Raw genomic sequence first — 26,919 nt, 5'->3', positions numbered from 1 at the left:
AATATAGTGTTACATGTCAGTCATATCTCAATAAAAGAAAAAAACAGTAACATGGGAGATGAGACTTCTAGAATAGTTGAAACATTTAACTTTGGTATTATATTGTATGCCTCCACCTTTAAGAGCCCTGAGGGTAATATGTTTAGATCGTCTGTTTTTAAGATCTTACTGGCCTCTAGTGGTAATATGATGCTATAGTTTAACCAGTTCTAAAATCTTTACAACTGACCAAAAATAAAGCCATTTTGAAGATGCAGGCTGCCAATAACTTCACTCTTTCAATTCAAGCTCAGCAGTACTCTTGAGTGTACATGCAGCAAGCAGCATCTTCTTCCGAAAGATAGCTATCCTTTATTCTTGTCTCTGAGTGACCCCCACCTCTTTCTTTTGAATGATAACTGGTTTTGCCCTGAAGTGATCTCCCATTATTTTAGTGCATGTACACTGGTGATTACCGTGTCAAATTTGTACTAACAATTCTTCCCAAAGTGTTTCAGCCCTCTTTTTTTGCAGACTATAGGGCAAAATCTTCCCTCTGTCAAAAAACTGTTTATATTTTCTTCAGAGGAATTTTAAGTTTTCGGCTTAACCATTTAGGTTTATGTTTAGACCACCTTCCTTGATTTTGAAGCACCTTCCATTTGAAATGTGAATTTACCAAGCATGGTAGTGATCTGTCCCTTTTGTTTTTGTGTCTGTCACACAGATGTGAAAGGGCCACCTACCCACCGTCTGTCTTGTGGCCAGTCACCCTACACCGACACGACAACATGGGAGCGGAAGTACTGCATCCTCACAGACAGCCAGCTGGTGTTGCTCAACAAGGAGAAGGAGGTGAGGTTGGATGTTACTGAGAAAAGCTACTTCCCTTTTCTGACCAAATTCCTAAAATAATCTAGTTTTAAATTTGCATCTTGATGAGTTACACTTATGAAAATGGAGGCTTTATGAATGGAGACTCTTAAGTGGTTCCAAAGCGCTGCCAGTGTTGTCATGATGAATACATGATTGTCACGAAGCAGTGACTTCAAGACCGGGCTGGATATTCACTACGGGATAGTGAAAGAGATAATGAGTTGAGAAATTTGGAATGAGAATGGGTTGGATTGTGTAGACCTGGCCCTGAAATTATATCAGTCTACAGTGGAGCCTGCTGGGCTGCCGTCTATGGGGTCGCACAGAGTTGGACACGACTGAAGCTATTAGAAGGGCTTCCCTGGTGGCTCAGATGGTAAAGAATACACCTGCAATGCAGGTAAACCTGGGTTCAGTCCCTGAGTTGGGAAGATCCCCTGGAGGAGAGCATGGCAACCCATTCCATTCTTGCCTGGAGAATCCCCATGGACAGAGGAGCCTGGTGGGCTACAATCCACAGGGTCGCCCAGAGTCGGACATGACTGGGCAACTAAGCCCAGCACAGCTATTAGAAATTATATCAATCTTGCTTCTTACAAGTAACAAATGGCACAGTCAGCAGATTAATTGAAAGAAGTTTAATGAAGGGAGTATACAGAGGTATGGCAGCAAAAGGGACCCACCAGAGGGTGATAAAATACACATTAAAGCAGTTATCACCCTGGACCTTCAGGGCAAGGGAAAGGAGCAGTTTTTCTGGAACCCAGAGAACTGTAGTTGCACAAGAGGGCCAATGACAGTAGCTTTGGCTGTATACAAGAAAACACCACCTCTACCAAAACAAAAATGGCCAGCAGGGAGGAAACACTAGAGAGCAAACACGCCTGCTCTCTTTTCCTGCTTTCTGATTTCTTGCCAGTTACCTACTGGCCAAACCTAACTTAAAACCAAAGAAAAAGATTGCTTTTGATGTGTTCCAGAAATCTGTTTCCTAAAGCACAGCAAGGGAGAGAAGGGCAAAGAATAGATCTGGAGAGACAGAATGTACTAAGTACAGACATTGAGTTCCAGGTAAATTTTCCGTGCTTCTAAGTAAAAAAACCCTTGAACTTACGTATATACCATTATTACTTTACTCCTCAAACTGTTACAGTGTGCAAATTCTTCCACATCCAATAATTCGTTTGCCTCTTGGTGATTTATCAGATGGTTGACTTGGTAGGGCCAGAAAACCATCTTGCTCCCAACCTCCACAGCATAAAAAAATGATGAGTGTGATCTTGACAAAGAAGAGGGATAATGGGAAGGAAAAGAGAAGAAGGGATCTCATTCAATGAAGGAGAAAGATTAATTGCCAAAAACATATATAAATAACTAGAAAGCCATTAAGTAGAATACTAGTTCCATAAGTCATCCCTCCATAAAAGTGAATTCAGTTGAAGCAAAGCACCAAAAATACATTTCTTAATTCTTACCTGTGGATCCCTTATACCCTTTTCTCTTCTCTCTCTCCTCCCACTCTGTACCTTTCCTTTCCCATCTCTTCTCCTACTCAGCATTCTTTAACATTGTAAAGGCAAGGTCATACCAATAAAGCAATTTTGATTTTCATCTTTTCTTTTCATAAGTGGTACTTACTTGCAAGGGCCTGGCTAATGTGCCCTCTATGAACTTGGTTATTCTTTTTCTCTAGTCATTGGAAAATGTCCCTTACTTTTGTTACCATTTCCCTACCTGTGACCCTTCTCCAGTATTGTAATGTAATTAAATTTGATTTTATTAAAATAATTCAGTAAAGGTCAGCCCTTTCTGGAATAGGATGTTACATGTTGTTTTGTTTCTATTAAGTAGCTACATAATAAAAATTGGTAGGGTACATATTAGTATAGAATATTTCTAATTATCTAATCTGAATAAACAGATCATTCAGAATGCCCATTTAAACCAATCTACTCTGTCAGCAGTTTTTTATCAGAGCCATTAGTATGGAGTGATATGAACGAATCATTTACCATCTTTTTGCCCTTATCTACTTCAGTTTAGTAATGTAAGGAACCAAATAGCCTAAAGATACATAGCGCAAGGTCAGGAGCGTGCCTTAGAGAGAACCATGATGTAACCCATGATCAATTGAGTAATCCAGGCTTGGACCCCCTTTAGTCCCATGAAATAACTGTCCATGAGAAATGATGATTTCTAAAACGATTTCTTACATACTTTATCCCTTTTTTAAAAAATTTGCTTATTTTTGATTGAAGGATAATTGTGCTACCATATTGTATTGGTTTCTACCAGACATGAACATGCTAGCCATCAAGAGTAGCCCTAGGCATCAGGGGAACCCTTGTCTTCTACTCTCCATGTGACTCTGTAAGCCCCCTTTTCTGTCTCTGCCTTCCCCTCATCCTTTCCCACCTCTTGAAACCCTTTCACTACGCCCTCTGCAACTCATAGTCCGTCATCAGTCAAATCAGCTCTTTCTTTCACCCCTTCTCTGAAGGAGTTCCTTGATCTAGATCTCCTGAGAACCTGTAACTTTCTGAGGACACTGCCTTGCGTGAGGTCCTGTCAAGCAATGGCTGTTTTCCTCTCATGGCCTTCATACCAGGCTGCCTGTGGGAGGCATCCTTCTCCTTTCATGGCTGCTTCCTGTCTCTTCACCCACTTTTCCCCTATAAAGTCCAAACTCTGAGTCTCATGTTATAGTCATCTTCTAGCCCCACCCCACACCGTCATTTCTCCTCATTTCATACTGATTTTAGCTCCTGACTCATCATCATTATCTCCAGCACTACTCCTGCCTTCACTTGTGAGGATTCCAGTGTCTGCAGAGATGATCCCTTCAACACACTGGCTCTAAGTTTCCCAAACTCCTCTCCTCCAAGAATCTTTTCGCCTCATTGCTACAGCTTCTTCACATTCTCAATTGTACGTGTCTATTTGACCATCGCCTGCTATCTTTCTAGCTCATCCTTTTTTGCCAACAATTTTTCAATCCTTTTGGGACCTATGGGCCATTGATCTTGTCACTTTTCTGTCCCTCATACCTCTGTTACCCTCTCTTCCTTCTTCATCCAGCTTGAATTCCATGATCACTTATTTTAATCTTTGCATACTGTTTCCTTGCTGCCCCCGCCCCCTTTTGCATCATGTCATATTCACTTGGCAATGTGATAGGTCAGTTAAATCCTGCTGCTCATCTATCCTGCTCTGCTTCCATGCAGCATAATGTGTCTGGAGAGAATCACTCCACCACACTGATGGTCTTTAACTAATGGCTGCAAACCTCATGTGAGCCTCTAATGCTCCTTGGCAATCACAAAACATTTCCTAGTCTAATTACTGTCCAACTCTCCTGGACTCGTCCCTCTCAATCTATGTGTGGTGAGGGGCCAATTTTTTCCCTACTTCATCATGAATAAAAAAACACAATAATATGAATTGTGAAGCAATATGAAGTTTTAAAAAGACAAAAGTCTAAGTCCAAATTTTTATTAGATTTAACAAAAAAATGAAATTGCAGTTCAATAATAGTCATAAAAGAAAAGAAGAAATAGAATTACAAAAATTGTACATGTTTATAGAGAGTGTGCTGTAAAATGAGATGAAGCTACTGGTGACACAAAGCACACTTCTTCTTAATTTCTACGTTGTTAAATTGTTTAAACAAACAACTTGTACAACAAAACAGCAGTACAGGAGCTTGGACTATACTTTGAGTAGCACAATCCAGAATGATTTCTGAGATGATTTTTTTACATTTCCTCATATATTCTGACTCCTTCTCTATGTTTCTCTATTACCCTCACTTATAGCTGTTATTTTGCTGCTTATTTCATTAAGAAAATTCTGGCACTCAAGAGAACTTTGTTACTATGTCTACACATCCACCAGCAACTATTTCCTTATACATTGATTTCCCTCTTTTCACTGTGGTTGGATTACCCAAGGTCCAGCTGTCAGCCCCTCCCTGTGCCCATTCTTGCCTATTCAAGAATATATCACCGTCAGTTCTCCCTTATTTCTTTTACATCTTCAACTCTTTGCTCTCTGCTAGATTGTTCCTACCAGCATGCTCTTATTTCTGCATGAAAAAAAGAAAAAAATAAGCCTGCATTAATCTCACTTCTGTCTCCATTTACCATCCCTTTCTCTGCTTCTCTTCATGCAAAAACTTTTAAAAACTTCTAGCCTCTTTGTTTCTAATTCTTCTCTTCCCATTCTCTCTTAAACCTACTTCATTCACACTCTGACCTTAGCCGCTTTGTGAAAATTGCGCTTGTTTAGCTCACTGGTGACCTCCGCATTGCTAAATTCAGTGGTCACTTCTCACTTCTTGTCTTACCTAATCTTTAAGTTAGTGGCATTTAATGCAGCTGATCACTCATTCCTTCTCTTAGCACCACTTTCTTCACATTGCTTTTCATGACACTCTGCTCTCTTAGTTTGCTCCCTTTCTCTCTGGCAGTTACTTCTGGGTCATCTTTGGAGATTTCTCTCCTGCTCTCCAGATCTCAACAAGAGAGTGCTAAGGAGTTCAGTCCATGAACTTCACTTCTTTAGGAATCTCATCCAATCTTATAACTTTGAATAGCCCTCTAAAGCTGATGATCTTAATTGTATGTCTTAAGCCAAAACAACTCTTCTTGACTCATGTATCAACCTGCCCATTATACACCTTTACTTGGATATGACTTTGTCTCTGTTTTAAGCACATCAGGCATGTTCCTACCTTGAGACCTTAGCCTTGACTTTTCTCTCAGATATTTGCATGACTCACTTTCTCACCTTCTCCAGCTCTTTGCTTGTATGTCACTTGCTTGATATGGCTACGCTGACCAAATTACTTAAAATTGCAACCCCTTCCTGTATCTCCATTCAGAAATTCTGATCTAATTACCTGAATCTTATTTTTTTTTCCCTGTAGTATTTACCACCTTCTAAAATGCTATATAATTTATCATGCTTATTGTCTCTTTTATATAAGCTTTTGAAAATGTTAGTTGCTCAGTCGTGTCTGACTCTTTGTGACCGCATGGACTGTAGCCTGCCAGGCTTCTCTGTGCAGGGAATTCTCCAGGCAGGAACACTGGAGTGGGTTGCCCTTTCCTAAGGCAGGGATTTTGTCTGTTTTGTTCAATACGGCATCCCTCCATGCTTAGAACAGTTCCTGACACGTATGTAAATTCTCAACAAATATTTGTTGAATGAATTTTGAAATAGCCAAATTATAAACTTTTAATTTCTGAATATCCATTTTTTAAAATTTAAGTTTGAAAAGAGCCAAACCTTCTGTCTTTTCTTTTTTATGTGATAAGTCTTCTCTCAACAATAGGTGTAATAACATATTTTTTTTTCTAAGACTGGATAATAAAAGTGGAAAAAAAATCCGTAAGATGCTTTTCTGTTGTTGAATGTGAAATTCCATCTTTATTTATTGAGCACCTATTATGTGTGCAGTATTGTGGTTGCAAAAAATGCAGTTTTGTTAGGAACACATTCAGGTAAATTAAAAGTTAAAACCCATTTGAAACTAGGAACAGAGGTGGTGGCTGCACACCATCATGAATGTACTAAATGTTACTGAATTACTCGTTTTATGATGGTTAATTTTATGGTACATGAATTTTACCGCAATGCAATTTTTTAAGAGGATTATAATATTACCACAAAGGAAGGATTAACTAAGATATTGCCTTGGATACTATATGGTTTAAAGTGGAGAATAGCAAAAAAAGGATTTACAGAGAAGTTTACTACAGTCATGTGTTTAGGGACAAACAGAAGCTCACTTGGAGGAAAAGATGGGAAGGATATTCCATGTACATATAAAGATGCAAAGTCAAGAAACATTTCACATCTCTTTGGCAAACTGCAAAATGTTCAGAATTCTTGGAATATAATTTGCAAAAGGAAGACGGATAGCTGGCAAGAGGTGAAGAATAAAGTTCTTTAAAGGCCATGCTAAGGAATTTAGACTTTATTCTGGAAATGATTTGGATCATGGAAAGGTATTTAACAGGGAAATGACATCACATTTGCTTCTTAGAAAAGGAACTCTGTTGATCATGTTGAAAATTGAGTGAAAGGAATTGGAAGGAAATAGATGAGTTATGTTACTGCAATAGACCAGGAAAGGGATGACAAGTTTCCAGCAACAGTTTAATGTCTTGAGACAGGTGTGTTCTACCATTATTAAGTAGGAAAAACTGGATTAAGTCTCTAGGATAAGAAAATGTTAAGGCATAGTTATACCTGCTACTTGAATTTTATTTAACATTCTGTTAATTTCATGGTAGGAAAAGACTAGAAATCTTTTTTTTTTTTTTTTTTTAGTGGAAGACCCTGAATACACTGTTACTCTTTTACATTCCACCCACATGATCATGAGGAATATAACTCTTATCCTTGGAGTTTTGTGTTGAACAATTCACAATTCCTTGAAACAAGGAGTTTAAGGAATTTCCTGCCAAAATTATCCTTAAAAGCTGTTTTAAACCTTAATCAACTAATCATGGGGGTATTTATTGCTGTGTTAATAAGATCAAGTAAGAGGGTTCTGAATCCTTAGCCAGACACTGTTGGAATGTGGGAGGACTCTATTAGTCTAGTCTCACTCATGTGTTCAGTGTGTGGGATCTCTTAATGCTCTCTGTTAACTCTGCATGTTCCCTGTCAGCAGTGGAAACAGGGTGGGGAGGGTGTACACGGGAAGCATGCTGAATGCCCGAAGTCACCTGCTTGGGAAGGTAGAGAAGGATGGACCTGGGCAGAATGCTGAGAGAGAAGTCTGCCAGGAATGTCACCTTGAGAAATGATTCACTGATTCAGTAAATTGCTTCATGCAAATTGTGCCAAACAAACATTGCTTATGTGTTACGAAATACACTTCCCTGCCTGGATGCCAGGATAGGCCCCAGCTGGCTTGGCACCAGCATGGTTCAAAGAGGACGTAGGAGGCCATTTGAATTCCATTTTGCTTGCAAGAGATAAGACCAAGTAAACTAGAGATTAAGGAGCAGAGGGAAACGGTAGAGAAGACAATCGTGACCCCACCCCCACCCCCCGGAGTGCAGCCAATACAAAAGTACAAAAGAAAGCTTAATCTCTGAGTTTCTTTCTTTTGGCGATAACAAGCCATTAAGAATGGCTCCTTTTTCCTTCATTCAAACTCTACTTTCTGTATCTGGAATTTTAAAAGCTGGGATGCTAGTGTAAAGGCTTCAAAGTAATAATAATGCAATTTCAAAATATTTTTAAAATATTTTTCTTCCTTTCAGAAAGCAGTATTTACACTCAGATATATTGATGAAAATAGCAGTTAGGCTTTGTGCAAATAACTAAAATCAAGTGTTATTTATCTTGGAGTAAACTACCCATGGCATATTTCATTCAGAGCTGCTTTTAAGTTATTCAGCAGATACATAATGTGCCCCTGTATGTGAATTCACTGTTCAGAGTTACAGAGAATAAGACACAATTCTTTCCTTTCTCTCCAGTACCAAATTTAATTGTGGGAATAGGATAAATAATTTTAAAATGGCATTTGATAAATAGCACAAGTAAACTGGATAGAATAAAACAAAGAAATCTGTTTATTCTAAAGGACTATAGTCTGTTGTCATTAAGATGCTGTTGGCAATGGCCAATTACCAAAGGAAGCTTAAGAAAGGAAAGGGGTCAGAGTTATGTGTTATGAATATTAATCTGTGGGATGTATTGGAAGAGGGAAAGATAGGAAGGAGGCAGACCAATTAAGAGACCACTATTCCTCTGATCTAAAATCTTGAATGGTTTCCCAGTGCTTCCTGAATTATGCATGGCCTGGTATTAAAGCCCTCCCATGTGGTTATAATATATTTTGGTATTCTCTCCCACTTCTCCGCCTTAAGAGGCTCTAGCTAAATTGACTAACTCCAGGTTCCAAAAGTAAAAAAAAAATAGTATATTTACCAACGTCTTGGCTGATGTTGTATTTTTTCGTTTGCGTAAAATGGCCTCCATATCTACCTATCAAATATTCATTTATTCATTTGTGAGTTGTAACTGTTTTAAGGTTTGAGAATCTACTGGTAAGTAAAGCTGTTAACTTATGTGGAATCAGTTGCACAGATGAATAATTATGATCCCATGTATAAGTATAGTGGCAGAGAAAGATGTGTTATTGGAGAAATCTCAGGAGATGTGCCCTAACCTGCCCTTAGGGGATTGATAGAAGGGAAGGTTCTTGAAGAGGCAGTGCCTGTCCTAGGTCTCAGGGTGATCAGAGTGACCTGGCAGGTATGGAACAGAGAAGAAACTGAGAAAAAAATCTTTCAGACTGAGACAACAAACTCAGCAAAGGCACTGAACTACAACATAGGGAATATGTTAGGGAAACGCAAGCAAATTGGTGTTCCTAGAATGTAAAGTGCAAAGCTGGATACCCAAACAGTGGCCAGATTGTGGAAAACCTGGTATACTATATCAGGAACCTTGTACTTACTCTGTAAGATAGTAGTTTTAAGACACTTTTAGCAGAACAACCCTTTCTTTGTAGAAAAGCTTACATAGAAGCCCTGTACAGCAGGTAAACTCCAGATTAGAGTGTGGTTGAAGCAGAGATGCGAAGAACTGACTCATTTGAAAAGACCCTGATGCTGGGAAAGATTGAGGGCAGGAGGAGAAGGGGATGACAGAGGATGAGATGGTTGGATGGCATCACTGACTCAATGGACGTGAGGTTGAGTAAACTCCTGGAGTTGGTGATGGACAGGGAGACCTGGCGTGCTGCAGTCCGTGGGGTCGCAGAGTCGGACACAACTGAGCGACTGAACTGAACTGAAGCAGAGAGGTACCCTTCTTGTCATGTCCACATACGAGCGAGCATACCATCTCTTCTTTGAAGACCACTGCAAAGGAGAGCAACTGAAGGCCGTTAAGCCTCAGAATGACATGGTTACAATTGCATTTTTGAAATACTCTGTTATCCCATATACAGAATAGATTTAAGGGGCAGATTATCGCCAACAAAGAGACTATATTAGTAGTTTGGAAAAAAAAGAACCGGAGGCAGTTGGCACCAGCTGTGATGGAGTAACTGGTGTAAGATTAGCCCTCCCATTGTAAACAACACAAGACTGGACCAAGAAATATACATAGCAGCTATTTTTCAAACATTGGACAATAGGCAGCCAAAGACAGTGGTGGTCACCACTCTCCTTGAAGAAAAAGAAATGTCAGAAGACGCACAGTATAAGCCAAGAGAGGTTGAAAGAAAGATAAAAATTTCTCTCATGTTATAGAACCTGAAAGATGCACAACTTTTAGAGTAATTCAGTATACAAGTAAATGTGAGCTAGTAAGCTAAATTAGGACAATTGGAATGGAAAAAATTGTTTTTTTAAAGCTGTCTTTTTTAAAACTAATTTTCTTTGGCTGTATGGCTGAGATTTGTAAAACTCTTGCTTAGTTCATTTGAAGATACCTAAAATATTATACCTCTAACTTTTAAGAAGCAGGTCAATATCTTTAAAAGGATAATTTATGTAAGAAGCAAATCAATGGTGTTGTAAAAGGAAATGATTCTTAAGAAACACATTCAGAATAAAAGTAAACACTATTCTCCCTTATATTGAGTCAGAAATAAAATGCCCTAAACTTAAGAGTGATGCTGTGAATAAAATCATTCATCATATTTTAAGTTTCAACTGTGGGAAAAAAAAATTCTGCATTGAAACTTTGAGAATATAACTGTGAGTGACATTTAGGTCGAATAAGATGCTTGACATATTTTATTTATTCTCTTCTTTGATATGATACAGATAAAATATGTGATAATGGAAACCATGTCTTTCTTTTTCCTGGTTATGGCCTTTATGAATTTCCACAGAAAAGACTGTAGGTCATTCCCTCCTAAAATATAAAAAATAACTCCTTTTTTCTCTGTGGCTTAGGTCTTCATTAATTCAGATAATAGGCATTTTGGGGGAACTATTGCAAAAATAGTTATGTTTATTTAGGTTCATCTGTTTGTTCAAAAATCCAAACTACTTTTTTTTCCCCCCAAATTTACCTCCATTCTGTCCTACATCAGGAAGGGGATACATTTTTACCTTCCCTACTAGGAGGGGGTTATTTAACCTCTGGGCACTACTCTTTTAATTATTTAAGTAGAGATCATTTCCATCCTGAAAGGGGTAGATGACTTAGATTACTGTTCGTAAAGTTTTCTATTACAGAGCTTTTGGAAGAGTTAATGTCTTTACTGATGCTATTATTTTATATTCCCTTATGTTTTAGAATTTTACTTTTCTTAATGCCACTAGCAGTAACTGTAGTTATAGCAATGAGGAAACGGGGAATTTTTAGTCTTATAAAGTGTGAAAATTTTCAGTCCTATGAAGACATGAGAATTTTGCTCTTCAGACTCTCAGTAACACAGAAAACCTCCTTTGGTATCATCCCCTTGACCCAGTCATAGGACTTGAATTACTGAGGCGAAGCAGGAAGCAGATACACTTAAGCTTGTATCTGTCCCAGTTTTGCTGGATCAATTGATGTGCCCATAGTAATCACCTGGAGAAATAAATTATTCTTCTGTAAAAAGAAGATAATAATAATAGCTCCCTCATAATGTCGCACATGTAAATTCCTTAGCTTTGTGCATGGTAGGAACCTAATACTAGTCATTATTGAAATCTGTTTAAAAATGTCTATATTGGAGCCATAAGAATTAGAGACTATGATTAATTGTTGCTGAATTGGTTGCCTGCACCCACACCAGGGTCCTGATCTAGGCCGAGGGGTCTTGGTCGAGGAGGTTCTTTTTCCACTCAGATTCACACAACCAATAATAGCGAAACTGGTGCTGAGAATAGAATGGCACATAGTTTATTCAGTGACCACAGAAATAGAGACTTCTGAGAATTTAGTTCGCAAATCAACTTCTCAACCTCATTCAGGTGGAGACACATTTTATATAGAAGGGTTGAGGTGAAAAGGACAGAATTGGGTAAAGAGAAGGAGGAATATTCATGAGCTATCTGAGAACAAGGGTGTGGTTTGTACACAGGACTGAGGGGCACTCCTTTTCAGTCCTTATATGGACTTTTCAAGTTGTCACGGTGATTGCCAGTTGTCATGGCGCTCGTGGGTGTGTCATGTAGCATGCTAATACAGTAACAGTGAACGAATAATGAAGATCAAGGTCCACCAGAGATCAGGTCTTCCGCCATCTTGGGCCTACTTGGCCCTAGCCAGTTCTTTTTTTTTCTCTCTGTAACTTCCTCTGTTTGTGATTGAGCCTGAAACTCAGATAAGGGCGGTTAGTGTCCATTTGAGTGAGGGGCGGGGGCATGATTCTGAGGCCTCGGTACCATAATTCTTGACATAGTTTGCCAAACTATTTAAGATGTTATGAACACTATTCTTAATTCCGACAGAGGTTACTAATAAAATCTCATTGTGAAAAGTTTTTGCCCTTCTCCCAAAGTAAGATGACTTGGTCTTACTGGGGGAAGAAAAAGGAACTTCGAGCCATCTCATTACTTCACAATGATTACCGGTCTGTAAATTATAAAATAGTTAATGGCATCAAACATCGTTTATACCATTTGTAGTTCTCATTCCACGTGTACAATCAGAAAGAAAAATTACGCTAGAAAAAAATATTTTTTAGAATTTCAAAAACTAGTCTCACTTGTGGAAGAATATATGCTAGTATTTTATTAACTATCTCTAAGTGCTTCTAAAATTGGAGAAAATTGGGGTGATTTTACTACTTTTGTTTAACAAAACCTTCTTTTACGAGAATTTTGGAGCAAAATCTTTCTGGTTGGTTGTATTTGTTGTATTTCCATTTCCTTACTGAACGGTGGGCAGAATTGGAACTCGTGCACAGGTTTCTGATGTGAAAGAATCTTAACTTGTGTGGGTGTCTTGTTTTTGTGTTCCAAGCTCCTCAAGCAGATACACACCTGAATGTGATTTGTACATACTTGGCAAAAGCTCATTTACATACTCACCTTTCCTGATCTTTCAGTTTTCTTTTTTAAAGAAAAGCTTCCTGAAAGGGGTTAGTAATACTTTAACCATTGTGTAGACTTTATTTCTCCATTTCTTCTGTTTTGCTCTGATGATTGCACACTCCTAGCATCATCACCTAAAAGTGTCATTCGCTCAGAAGGTACTCATGGCACAATTAAGCTTCATCTCTTTTTTGTTTACTAGATACCTGTGGACGGAGGACAAGAACAGCAGGCAGATTCCACCAAAGGGCGATGCCTGCGGAGAACTGTCAGTGTTCCTTCCGAGGGTCAGTTTCCTGAATACCCACCAGAGGGCGCCACTAAACTGGGTAAGCTACTATGCAAAAGGAAAGAAATTACTAATTTTTATCCGGTAATTTATGGACTTGTTATTGAGAGTGTTACAATAAAAGAAAACATCTTGGATTTAGTATTAAGTAAGTACTTTAAAATACAGTCAGAGGTCATTAGAAAGTTTTATTCTTTATAACCAAGCGATAGCAAAGTTGTTTTACAGAGATAAAATTTATCTGAGCGCTAGCGTGGTTGTAGAAAAATCCTAGGCATGTCGATTGATGTGTTGTTTCTGGTTTTACTGCTTGGCTTTAAATTTGTAAAGAGTGTTAGATGGTCCTGTTGAGGCACTAGGGAGTCAGTTTTGGTTGAAAACAGTACTGAATGGCTTGTGTCCTGTGCACATAACTACTGGTGTTGTCTTGCATAGTGTAGAGTCGGATTAGGCTAATTTACCTGAGCCAATTATATAGGGCCTATGTAAGTTATTTTCAGGCTTGTGTTTAGAGTGGCTGACACAAGGGAGACATCAAAAACCCCACTTGAATTGTTACATACTAAGGGAATTACTGTCAGTGTCAAAGCAGTTCTTTCTCTGTTTCTCACCAAATGAATCTGTTTGGCCTTTTCATACTTACCAGTGGATATTTAGATAATTAAAATAGTCAGGTAATTTTAAGGGAATATAAATAATATTAAATGAAATAATGAAAGAATTTGAAACACAGGAGTTGTTTTGGTGTTTTTACAGTGTAGCAGTAGGGTTGTTTAGTGCACCTAGACATTTAGTCATAGATACTTTGTAGGTAGGTAAAACAATCATTTATTGTCTCTTTTTTTGTTAGTATGGATAATTCTGTGATTTTGCTGTAGTTTTTAAAATCAAGATTTGTTTGTTTGTTTTTGCCTTTTTCTTCATATCTTTTCATTTTCTAAATGGAACTTTGTCAGAATTTGAATCCTTTAGTTCCCTTTTTATCCTGTGACATTTGTTGCTTTTCTAGACATTAGTCAGGTTAGCAAACACTTCTTCAAGGGGTCATACTTGGAAGAATCAGATTTTCCTCTGATCCTGTTTCCATTATACTTCTTTAAAATGTGTTGAAACCAGTTTAGGTGTGGGCTTAAGTTATGTTGCAAACCTGTCTGGGTGTGACCATTTTATAGCCTGTTTGTATTTCACATATAAGTTTTGTGTGACTGGACTAGCTCAGAGTTGCCTTCTTTCAACTCCTTTGCTGTCATTATTTGTAATGTTATGTTGATGACTCTCTTTCTCACCCTCTCTAGGATTCTCTCACTATTCGTGCTTTGATCCACAAAAATCAGTTGATTTTGAGGAAGTGCAATTATAGTCTGAGTGATTATTGTGATTTTATAGAAAGGGAATATATAGTACATTGTTAACTTTATGGCCAACATTCCAGGTACAGGTCCTAAAGACAAACTAAGATGGAGTGACTCAGATGTGTACTCCAGAGCCAGCCCTCTACCTTCTGTTCTTGAAAACAGATTTGGCAGCCATCTTGATTCATGCTCATCCATCATCATTTTGGAGTGGGTTTCCTGAATTTAGCACTGGGAGTTATCACTCGTAAATTTTAGAGCGGAAAAGATTCTTTCAGAGCCTTTCTTCCTTACTTGCCAATCTGATGTTGAATTAGATAATTATTCTGTTGTTCTATTTTTATTTCCCAGTGATTTGTCTTGAGGCAGAATTTCCCACTGTCAAATATTTAATTGAGTAATTGCTGTATCTCTCTCTCTCTCTATATATATATATACACACAGATATACATATATATATATATTTTATGCCAGTCCCTAAGAATGAAAAGAGGTACAAGATAAGATCCCTGCCTTTAGAAAATTCTTTGAGGAAGATAGATTATTGATGACTGTTGACAGTATATGCTGTTATTGTGGTACATTGTGTGTGGTTTGGAGATGTAGTTGGCGATGACAGCATTGAGCTCTTTGGCAGATCATAAAGGTCTTAGAGGTAATTGTGGGAGCTTTGGCTTTTACTCTGGGAGGGGGAAGCCATAGACTTTTATATTGAGACCAGGGAAGCAAGAATGGAAGGTTAGAAACCAATTAGTATGCTACTGCAATAATCTGGAAAAGAGATGAGAGAACTTGGGCCATAATGGTAGTAGCAGAAGGGCTGAGAAGTGACCAGATTATATTTGAAGGTGTAGCCAGCAAGCCAGTTTGCTTGTTGGATTGGATGTGAGAAGTGAGAAGTGGAGGAGTGAAGAACTTTGGCTAGAGCGGCCAGAAGAATGAGGTTGTCATTTTTTAAGACTGGGAGAAACAAGTTTGAAAGTGGGACTGACTAGGAGCTCAGTTTGGACATCTTAAGTCTGAGGATCTTATTAGATACACAAGTAGAAATGTGTGAGTCTGGAAATTAAGGGAGGAGTGCAGACTGGAGATACAGATCACACACTTTTAGCAAATAGATGGTGTTTGAAGCCATGAGATTGAATGATATCATCAAGGAAGGGTATTTAGGTAGAAAGGAAAAGTTGAAGACTAAGCTCTGGAACATTTAGAGGTTAGGAAGATGAGGAAGCATTAGTAAAGAACGGACCAGAGAAGAATGACAATACAAGAATTTTGTTTGCAAGTGAGTCAGTCAGGTGTGCCGGGAAGCCCTTCTGTTTTGCAGGGTTCTTTCCCTTTGCAAGCTCTCTCTTTCTTCCTCTCCAGTAGAGTAACTCCAGGGAGGACAGATCAGTTTTTGCGGATGTGAAACCATGGCATGCATTTTGATTTCAGGTGTGAGGCAGTCAGCTATGGAGAATTACCCACTCATGAAAAACATGCACCTTTTATTCTACCTCAGAGAATTTGTAACAGAAAAGAGCTCTATGAGTGTAAAGGATCTGTGAAGAACTTTCGTTAGTGGCTGCCAATTTACTGTACTTTGGAGATTGCAAACTGGTAAAGAAACTTGAATGTAAAAAAGGTGGGAAGGCCTGTATTTCTGCCTCTCACATTGTTCAGCATGAGCAAATGTACAGTTTTGAGGAACCTAATAAATGTCAAGAACTCAGAAGAAGAAAGTGTGTGTGAAGAGGCAGGTGGGGAATAGATAAGCATAGAATGTCCTTCTCACTCACTAGTTCCCAGTCTCTTGCATTCAGGAGTTTACCCCAGACACACAAAATTTATATTTACCATGGCATTTGGCACAACATTTTGATGCAGCGAATTCTTTTCTCCTGAAAGTGAGATATTTTTTTAAGGTGTATGAACATCTTGCCTAAAGTACCCATTTCCAAATTTAGTAAACCAAGAAAAAAACTACTTTCCCCTGGTAACAGTATCCAGATTTTAATTTATTCATCAGAAAAAAGATTTTTCAAACCATGCAAAAGCACAATTTGCTGAATTTTCAAAAGCAAATCACTTCTTCAGATGGTAGAGTCTTTGCATAAAAACAATACAGGGAGGTATGTAAGTTGACCACATGAATTGGTAAATATTCATTTTCAATGTAAATATAACCTATATGAATTCAGCTTTTTAAAAAGCCATTGGATAGCTTTTAAGAACATTATTAAATGGGAGAAAGAGGAAGCTGAACCATAGGCACCATTTTTGCGATGCATAGATACATAGAAGAAAATGAGTCTCTACTGCCGTGTGCTGTCTGCTGCCTGGCTGGGGGATTGCACAAAGATGAATTGAGAACCTTGTCTGGTCTGGTGGTTGCACTTCTTTGACATTCCAGTAAAGTTAATGCTTTGATGCTCAAGTGGGCAGAGCAAAGTCAGAGCCTGAGATGAGCTAGAATCTTGCTTGTAGGTAACATCAGAAACGTCCTCATGAAGCTGGTTTGATTAGAAAGTGCAAACACTCATTACTGCACCTTTGCTCAGTTCTCAAAAATGAAATTGAACTGACATGTTTAAAACCAAATATCTAGTAACTCAAAGCTGCAGAGATCTTCGTGCCTCTGTTTTATTACATTGTGATAAAATCTTAAAAGTACCCCATGATCTTACTTACAAAATCTCTGGATTTTAAAAAAAACTGTGCTTGTGACATTAAATTTGTTTCATTATCACGGTGTCCTCAGAACCTGGAAATATCTGATCAGATCAGATCAGTCGCTCAGTCGTGTCCGACTCTTTGTGACCCCATGAATCACAGCACGCCAGGCCTCCCTGTCCAACTTAAGTGTACTTAAAAATTACAATTTCACATAGGATGCCCTTGGTACATGTTATCAAGCATAGGGGAAAAAATATCAAAAGTCTTAGAGTCAGTGGTAGCTAACGCACAGTTTTCATGTTTGTGTAAATAAAGTTGAACACAAGATCTAAAATAATACCACCAAAAAGAGGGAAACTAAATTGGAAAAACCTTGAGGAAAAACTAACCTTGCACTGATGTTTTCCTGTTTATTGACCCATGTGATGAAAATTTGAGGAAATTTTGAAGAAAATGAATATTAAAAGAATATACTCTCCAAAACCTAAATGAAATTATTGGAAAGGATAACTCATTTAATCAAAATTATAGAGGATATTGATTATTCAGATCTTAGCTTTGACTCTGTTTATTAAATTAACCTGAGATCTGATTTTATGTATAAAATAATGATGACTATCTTTTTTATTCCCAAGACATTCACTATTAGGAGTATCCAGATAACTTAGAAAGATTTTAAAGATGCTAGAATCTTCGAGGTATAGGATGGTAATGATAGTATTGAAAAAAGGGAAAATGAGAGTAATGAAGATTTAATATTGCAAGAAACATATCCTTCCATTTTTCAAATAATAGAATTTTATTTTTTCACATTAATTTTTAAAATTTTTGCTTAATATTGGAGCATAGTTGATTAACAATGTTGTGTTAGTGTCATGTGTATGGCAAAGTGATTCACTATACATCTATCCTTGTTTTTCAAATTCTTTTCCTATTTAGTTTATTACAGAATATTGAGTTGAGTTCCCTATGCTATCCTGTAGGTCCTTGTGGGTTATCTGTTGTAAACATAGCAGTGTAACCGTGTCAATCCCAGACTCCCGATCTACCGTTCCCTTTCCCCCTGGTAACCATAAGTTTGTTCTCTAAGTCTTTGGGTCTGTTTCTCAGATCGAATTTTAAATGTTGATAAATAATATCTGTGTACGGTAGCAGTCAGTGTTTAAATTGGCTATTAAATTTGTATGTGTAAAATTGTATGTGATTATATATCGTTTGCTGTATAAATGCTTTTTAGTTTAATGTAGTTCCATTTCTCTATTTTTGCTTTTGCTTATTTCACCTAAGGCAACAAGTCCAACAAATACTGCTAACAGCAGTGTTAAAAAGCATACTGCCCATGTTTTCTTCTAGACGTTTTATGATCTTAGGTCTTACATTTAGGTATTTAGTCCATTTTTAGTTTATTTTTGCGTATGGTGTGAGAAAGTAGTCCAGTTTGAATCTTGTACATGTGGCTGTTCAGTTTTCCCAACACCATTTATTGAAGAGGCTGTCTTTTCCCTATTATATATTTTTGCCTCCTTTTCTTTGGTTAACTGACCATATAAGCTTGAGTTTATTTGTCTTACCTTGATCTCTGCGTCTGTTTTTATGCCAGTCCCATGCTATTTTGATTGCTGTAGCTTGTACCACTGTTTGAAATCAAGGAATGTGATTCCTCCGGTTTTGTTCTTCCTTCTTGATATTGTTTTGACTATTTTAGGGTTTTTTGTGTTTTCATGCAAATTTTTGGATATTTTGTTCTATTTCTGTGAAAAACGTTATTGGTATTTTGATAGAGATTGCACTGAATCTGTAAATTGCTTTGGGTAGTATGATCATTTTGGAAATATTAATTCTTTCCATCTGTGAGAATTCCATTTGTTTGTGTTGTCTTTAATTTCTCTCAGCAATATCTTATAGTTTTCTGACTGCAAGTCTTTTAATCCTTGGTGGATTAATTCCTAGGTATTTTATTCTTTATGATACAGTTGTAAATGGGATTGTTTTCCTAACGTCTCTTTCTGATAGTTCTTTGTTAGTGTATAGAAACTCATCAGATTTCTTATGTTAATTTTGTAGCCTGCAGTTTTACTAACTAAATTCATTTATTTGATAGTTTTTTTTTGGTGACATCTTTAGGATTTTGTATACATAGTATCATGCCATCTACAAAGTGACAGTTTTACTTCTTCCTTTCCAGTTTGGATTCCTTTCATTTCTTTTCTGCTGTACTGGGACTTCAAGTACTGTATTGAATAAAAGTGACCAGAGTGGGCATCCTTGTCTTGTTACTGATCTTAGAGGAAATTCTTTCAGCTTTTCACTGTTTCATATGATGTTGGCTCTGGGTTTGTCTGTATGGTCTTTCTTATGTTGATGTATGTTCCTTTTATACTCAGTTTGTTGAGAGTTTTTATCAAAATGGATGTTGAATTTCGTTGGAAGCTTTTTCTGCATCTGTTGAGATCATATGATTTTTATTTTCAATTTGTTTACATGGTGTATCATGTGCTGGTATTGAACTGTCCTTGCTTCCCTGGGATAAAGTCCACTTCATCATGGTATATAATTCTTTTATTGTTGAATTTAGTTTGCTAATATTTGCTGAGGATTTTTTGCATGTTATATTCATCAGTGATATTGTTCTATAATCTTTGTTATTTTATTTATTTTTTTAGGGGGGTCATGTCTCTCTGATTTTGGTATCAGGGCAAGGGTGGCCTCATAGAATGAGTTCAGAAGCATTCCTTGCTCTTCACTTTTTGGGAATAGTTTGAGAAAGGTATTAACTCTTGAAATATTTGATAGCATTCACCTGTGAAGCCCTTTGGCCCTGGACATTTGTTTGTTGGGAGCTTTTTTTAAATTACTGATTCAGTTTCCTGGCAATCAGTCTGTTCATATTTTCTGTTTCTTCCTAATTCAGTTTTGGGGAATTGTATATTTCCAGGAATTTGTTCATTTCTTCCAGGTTGTCCATTTCATTGGCATATACTTGTTCATAGTAATCTCATGGTCTTTTGTATTTCTGTGCTGTCGATCAAAGCTCTTTTATTTCTGATTTATCTATGTGATCCTTCTCTTTTTATTCATATACTTTATGAGTCTAGCTAAGGTTTATCAATTTTTATCTTTTCAAAGAACCTCTTCTTAGTTTCACTGATCTTTTTTTTCTTTTGTCTCCTTGTATTTCTATTCTAATCTTTATGACTTTCTTCTATCTTTGGATTTTGCTTGTTCTTTATTTTTCTAGTTCCTCTCTTATGTCTAAGGCTAGATTGTTTATTTGGGATTTTTCTTGTTTATTGAGGTAGACTTGTATCACTGTAAACTTCCCTCTTACAATTGCTTCTGCAGTATCCCATAGGTTTTGGATCATTGTGTTTTCATTTTCATTTGTCTCCAGGTATTACTTTTTTTATTCTCCCTTTGATTTCTTCAATGATCCATTGGTTGTTTACTAACATATTGTTTAGCCTCCATATGTTTGTAGTTTTTGCAGTTTTTTTCTTGTGGTTGATTTCTAGTCTCATACTGTTATGTTCGGAAAACATGATTTCAGTCTTCTTAAATATACTGATATTGTTTTGTGACCTAAGGTGTGATCTATCCCAAAGAATGTTTCATGTACACTTGAGAGGGATGTGTATTCTCCTGCTTTGGGATGGACTGTTCTATGTATATTTCTTTTACATTCAAATAGGTTAATGTGCTATTTAAGGCCAGTGTTTCTTTATTGATTGTCTAGATGATTTGTTCACAGAGGTAATTGGTGTATTAAAGCCCCCTTCTATTGTTGTGTTACTGACAATTTTTTCCTTTAATGTTTGCTTTATGTATTTAGGTACTCCTGTGTGGGATGCATAGGTATTTTCAATTGTTAACTCTTCTTGTTGGATCGATCCCTTTATCATTATGTAACGTCTTGTTTGTCTCCTGTCTTTGTTTTAAGGTGTATTTCTTCTGATATAAGTATTGCTATCCTGGCTTTCTTTTCGTGGAATTTAGTGTTATGTTTGGGTTCCTTTCCCCCGTTTTGGTGTGTATTTGTTACATATTTTCAGTTTGTACTTACCATGCAGTTCATGTGTAACAACCTGTTTACATGTGATGATTTTACACTGATGCTCTCTTAACTTTGAGCACATTTTAACCACCCTACATTTAACACTCCCTACCAGGTTTAATGTTGTGACATCATACTTTACATCTTTTGTTGTGTCTATCCCTTAACTACTTATAGACATTCCCAGATTAGGGAAATTTTCAGTTATCATTTCCTCAAGTAAGTTCTCTGCCCTCCCCTCTCTGTTTCTTCTCCTTTTGGTAGCATGTGAATGTTAGCGCACTTGATGTTGTCTCAGAGGTATTTTCAAAACTACCCTTATGCTTTTTTTTTAATTCTTTTGTGTTTTTTTCTATTCCGCTTGAGTGACTTCCACTGCTTTGTCTTTTACTTCACTGAGTTGTTCCTCCACACCATCTAATCTGCTTTGGATTCCTTCTAATATGTTTTTTATTTCAGTTATTGTAGTCTTCAACTCTGTTTGGTTCTTCTTTGTATTTTCTAACTCTTAACTTTTCACTCTCTTCATCTATTCTTGTCCCAAGTTCACTGAGCACGTTTGTATGAGGTCATTGCCTTGAATTCTTTATTGGGTAGATTGCTCATGTCTTCTTTGCTTAGTTCTTCTTTTGGAACTTTGTCTTATTCCTTTGTTTGGGACATATTCTTCTGTCTCCTTATTTTGCCTAATTCTCTTCCCCTGTATTAAGTAGGTCAGTTACATTCCTGATTTTGGGTAAGTGACTTATATAGGAGACATTGTATGAGGCTAGCAGTCCACTCTGCCTGGTCACCAGAGGCCCCTGCATGGGCTCTGTGGGCCTTTCTGTTGTGTTGGGACTATGGTAGCTAGGCTGATGGATGGGGCTGGCCCCGGCCCCGAAGGCTGCCACGCTCTGCCTCATTCAGTGGCTGCAGGCCTGCTGGTACTAAAGTCCTTTTTATTTCACTCTTATGAGCTAAGTTTAGATGAACAGCTAAATGTTCATTTTTTAAATGAAGAAATGGGTTTTAAGTCAAGGTGTCAGACCACAATTCTTCTAAGTTATAAAGGAATGTTTAGATTCCTGATTTGTCCTTTTATCTTCCTCCTCACCCTCATCCTGGAATAGTAGAGATTAGTTTAGTTTTGTGAAAGGTGATTCAAAGGTGGTGCTGCCCATCTGGTTGTGCTGTACACCTACAAGTAGGGGTGTGTGTCATTTAATTGTCATTGTTGATTTGTCCTTATTTTGTAAAATATCCAACAGATGTCAGTAAGGTGTCTTAAGTAAAAGATTCCTTTTCTGACTCAGTTAAGTCATTTGTACAGGGTATTTATTGTAAGGGTTGCTGCAAGTCCAGAAGAACTGGGGAAGGAGAAATGAAGGAAGTCAGTGTTTAACTGTGGATGAGCTACTTGCTGAGTTTAGAAAGCTGTATCATATGTGTTAATATTTAAGTTAGTCTAATAAACTTTTTTTTTTTTTTTTACTTAGAGCCCTCTAAAATGGGATGCCCAGGTGAGGGGCCACTCTCAACTTGTTCTGAGGAAATACTGACCTCAGTAAACCACTCTGGTGACTGGAGAATTGGGTGGGAATGGTAACGAGTGGTGTAAACAATCAGGAATGGTTTTTGATTCAGCCTAGACTTCTGGGGAGAAAAATGGTTGATTGAACGTAAGCATGTACTTGTATTCCTTTCAGAAACCTCACTACAGCTATAGTAATGGGATATTCCTTTAAAGACATAGTCCTTCAAGAATAAGGAAAATGGCAAAGAAGAAAACAACCACAAAAACCAATAATACATAATAATAAATCAAATGCTGGAAAGCAAAGGGAGCGTGGTAAATGACCTACCTGACCTGAGAAAGCCAGTTCTTAATCTAGCAGCAAAGAAAGCCAAGAACCGATCTGATGTTTACCACAGATTCTTCCAATAGTCCAGGAATCGATGGCCTCAGGAATGTATAGTAGTGGATCCCTCAGTCTTCTCCTCTTCCCAAGACCACTAGACAGTCGCTCTTCCCACCCCTATCTCTACCCTAATGTAAGGTTGCGGGTCAGTTCTCTGGGGGAGAAAACGCAAGGGTCTCTGGACGGGGCCATACCAGGCAAAATGGAGAGCACAGGGTATTTTACCAAATACAAGGGAATAAAACGAACACCTGCAAACTGATGAGACTCCTCTACCTGTCTCCCTCACTTTGTCTTTACCCTCCAGGCAAGAGATCAGTGTCATTGGAGAATTTACCAGCCCAAGAGCAAAGACCTAAGGACACTGACATTCCCGAGGCTAGTTGTCATTGGAGGGAAAGCCTCTAGCATGGAAGAAAAAATCCAAAACAAATGAAAAAGTAATTAAAGAAATTTGGAAGCAGAGATATGCAGGGAATAGAAAACTTTAAAAAAAGTTGTGATTATTTTCAGAGAGAGAAAATAGGACATACATGAGACAAGAACTGAATGTTAAATACAGAGCCAAAATACTGCTTTCTGCTGTGTATTAAAAAATTATAACAGAAATAAGACTCAATAATAGGAGCGTTAAAAGATGAAAATGAGGAAATAGCCCAGAAAATAAAGGGGAAAAAAGATAAAATAATTAGAGCATCAGATTAGGAAGTCAAAACAATGAGTTCCAGAAAAAGTAAAACAAAGGGGAGGAAATCACTAGCAAAATATTTTAAGAAAATTTCCCACAACTGAAGGATATGACGTTCCAGATTAAAAGGAATTACTAAGTGCCTATGACAAGGCAAATTTTGGGGAAATTTCAGTTTGTCTCTGATGACAAAGAGGCCATTCTGCAAACTGCCAACGAAAGGGAAGACATTACAAACTAAGGACCAGAAATCAGAATGGCTTCTGACTTCCATCAGCAACACCAGAAGCTAGAAAATAATGAGGGAGGCTCCAGACTTCTGAAGCAAGATTATTTCAGTACAGGATTCTGTACCATATAGCTCTAAGCCACTAATAGCACACGATAATAAAGACATTTTCAGACATGCAAGGTTAAAGAAACTACCTCCTACACACCATTTCTCCTGAAGCTAAATGGGATAAATTCTCCACCAAGAATGAGCAGGATGTGGGATATAGGATAGGATATCCAACAAGGGGAGAGATACGGGAAGCCCTTGGGAGAACCCTGCAAGGAGAACCCAGGTACACAGCCTCAGAATAATGACACCCAGTATAGACTGGAGCAGTCAGAAGACTGCTGTGAGGACTTCCCCAAGAAGACCACACTGATATATCTGAGTGAAACAACAGGAAGTGAATTTGGGATTGAATTAATAATAAGGACATAGAAATCTAAGCAAATAAATAATCAGACAATAACTAAAGCAAGTTTCCATGTTTGTTAAATCCTAGTTGTAACATCCTCTTAGACCTGAAGTGATAAGCAACATAGATAAATGCTTTTTATCAGCTTCCTCCAACTTTATTATTATAAGCATTTAATTTATAAATTTTACCTTATTTTATTTTCCACACACACAAAGTGTGATTTGGCACTGGTGAATACACACAGAATCTTAAAAGTCCAATGTGAACTGAATAGATTTTCTGGGATCTAACACCAAAAAACAACTGCCAAACAACTGTCAGACAGTTCACCCTCTAAGAAAGCTGACTTAGGGGGACAGACTTCTTTGGGAAGATAAGTGTGAGAAGGGGTGTGTGTGTGTGTGTTTTCCCCATGCTCAGTAGTGCCTGACTCTTTGTGATCCCACAAACTGTAGCCCACCAGTCTCCTCTGTCCATTGGCTTTTCCAGGCAAGAAAAGCCATGCCTTCCTCCAGGGGATCTTCCCGACCCAGGGATTGAACCTACATCTCCTGTGTCTCCTGCATTGGCAAGCAGATTCTTTGCCACTGAGCCAGCAGGAAAGTAATAGGAGGAATTTAAGGGAAATTTCTACCACACAGACTGCAGAAATATATAGGAAGGCAAACAAGGCCCAAGGAGAAAGCTCTGCTGAGATAAAAATGCTGAAAGCGGGCTTGGGCCCTGCCTCAAAGGCAACAGCTGAATAACCAAAAAAAGAGCAAGGAAGAAGACCTTGCCCAATCCTGGGGTTAGTGTGGGGCTCTGAGAAAGAACAACATGTGGTAACATGACTCCTGAGGGCAAAGAGCATTGCTATTCAGGAGCACATGACATCTTGATCTGAGGACCATAGACTCTCTATCTTGACCAGAGAGGGTTAGTGTCATACTAGTAACACAGGAGCACCGCGAGCATGTGGACCAGCAGCCTTCATGTCCAGCACCCATGAAAGGTAGATGTGAGTCTATTAAGGCACCTTGACGGAAACTTGAATTTTGTTCTTTTCTGTAAATCACAGGGAAACTGAAGGTCTGTACGTCGCATTTCCTGGTGTTGAAAGCAATAAAGGACCAGCACTTAGAGTCAGTTGTGAGATGTATCTCTACTTAGGAGTTGCCTTAAGATAGGGTTTCTGTGACAGAAAAGGAGGAGGCCACCCCATTGGCGACTTTCCTGAGGCTCCCGCTGTCCATGGCTGAGCAGAGCAGTCATTGCAACAGGGGCATGGGCCGTGAGGACAGAACCCTCCAGGACAACAAGGCAGATTTCTGTTGAAGACAGTGTCCCCACACAGGTAAGCAAGTGTCTCCAAGTACCACTAGGAAGAAAGCTGAGCACACATGGTGCCAGCTGCTGGAGGCTGGCTCAGGATGAGAAGGGAAGAGCATCTGAGTCTCTAGATGATGTTAGATGTCAGGACAGGGTGTTCAAGGCCTACCCCTGAAGAGGCCGGGGTGGGGTCCTGCATTTAGCCAAGCACAATTCAAAGTGGTCTTCAACTGCCATGAGGGATTCTGGAATGTCACTGCTGAGGAAGCACTCCAGGAGAAGCTGCTTGTTGGGCTCCCCAGCCGCTGGACAAGCAGTTACCACAGCAGTACTGCTTTGTGTCAGAGACAGTGCTGTCACAGCAGCAAATCTTTCCTCTCACAAACGCAGCCATGTTCGTCCGTGATGAGGTGCTTCCCTTGATTGGAGTTCTGCACTGGTTGCTGGACTGACTGGCATTGCCCCAGTTAAACTGTACTTTCCATGGAATGGGCTGATCACGGTCTTGACCCTGGAGAAGATTCCGATCTCTTACTGCCCTCTTCTGCTTGAAGGTGCTGGTGAGGAAGTAGAGGAGCAAAAGCCGGATGACCAGGACAAGCACCCACCTCTCCCACAAGAGCCAGTGCCACATCGTGGCCGCCAGGTTTACCATCCTGTTAAGAGCATGTGGGCCCTGCTCCTGTGTGGCATGGCTCCTATGCAGCCGGCAGCCCCATGGCTCAAGGGGGCACCAATACCCTCTATTATAGAAGCTAGATAAGTTAACACCCAAATAGCATACTTGAGTCACTCCTGGTTCTGCTCTCTCACTGATTGACTTAACATCCACCATCCTCTTAGTATAGTGGTGAGTATCCAGCCTGTCATGTGGGAGACCAGGGCTTGGTTTCCCCAACAGGGAACAGGGAGGCAACATTCCCTAGGGCTTCCCTGGTGGCTCAGATGGTAAAAAATCCGCCTGCCAATGCAGGAGACTCACGTTTGAGTCCTGAGTTGGGAAGATCCCCTTAGAAGGGGGTGGCAGCCCACTCCAGTATTCTTGCCTGGAGATTCTCATGGACAAAGGAGCCTGATTGGTGGGCTACAGTCCATGCTGCTGCTGCTGCTAAGT

General features: G+C 38.6%; 1 protein-coding gene across 3 annotated transcripts in view; it reads left to right on the top strand.

Moving 5' to 3' along the window:
• RASAL2 (RAS protein activator like 2) overlaps nucleotides 1–26,919 on the top strand; it is a 401,507-nt gene that overhangs the window by 205,162 nt on the left and 169,426 nt on the right. For all 3 annotated transcript variants that reach the window (XM_070384881.1, XM_070384879.1, XM_070384882.1), the window contains exons 2-3: nucleotides 707–834; nucleotides 13,066–13,192. In XM_070384881.1, coding sequence (XP_070240982.1) covers nucleotides 707–834; nucleotides 13,066–13,192 — 255 coding nt within the window. The remainder of the gene's footprint in view (nucleotides 1–706; nucleotides 835–13,065; nucleotides 13,193–26,919) is intronic.

Source organism: Bos mutus, chromosome 16 (assembly GCF_027580195.1).
Source record: "Bos mutus isolate GX-2022 chromosome 16, NWIPB_WYAK_1.1, whole genome shotgun sequence".
Lineage (NCBI taxonomy): Eukaryota > Metazoa > Chordata > Mammalia > Artiodactyla > Bovidae > Bos > Bos mutus.
The sequence above is the reverse complement of the archived record's forward strand: the minus strand, read 5'-3'. Positions and strand labels throughout refer to the sequence as shown.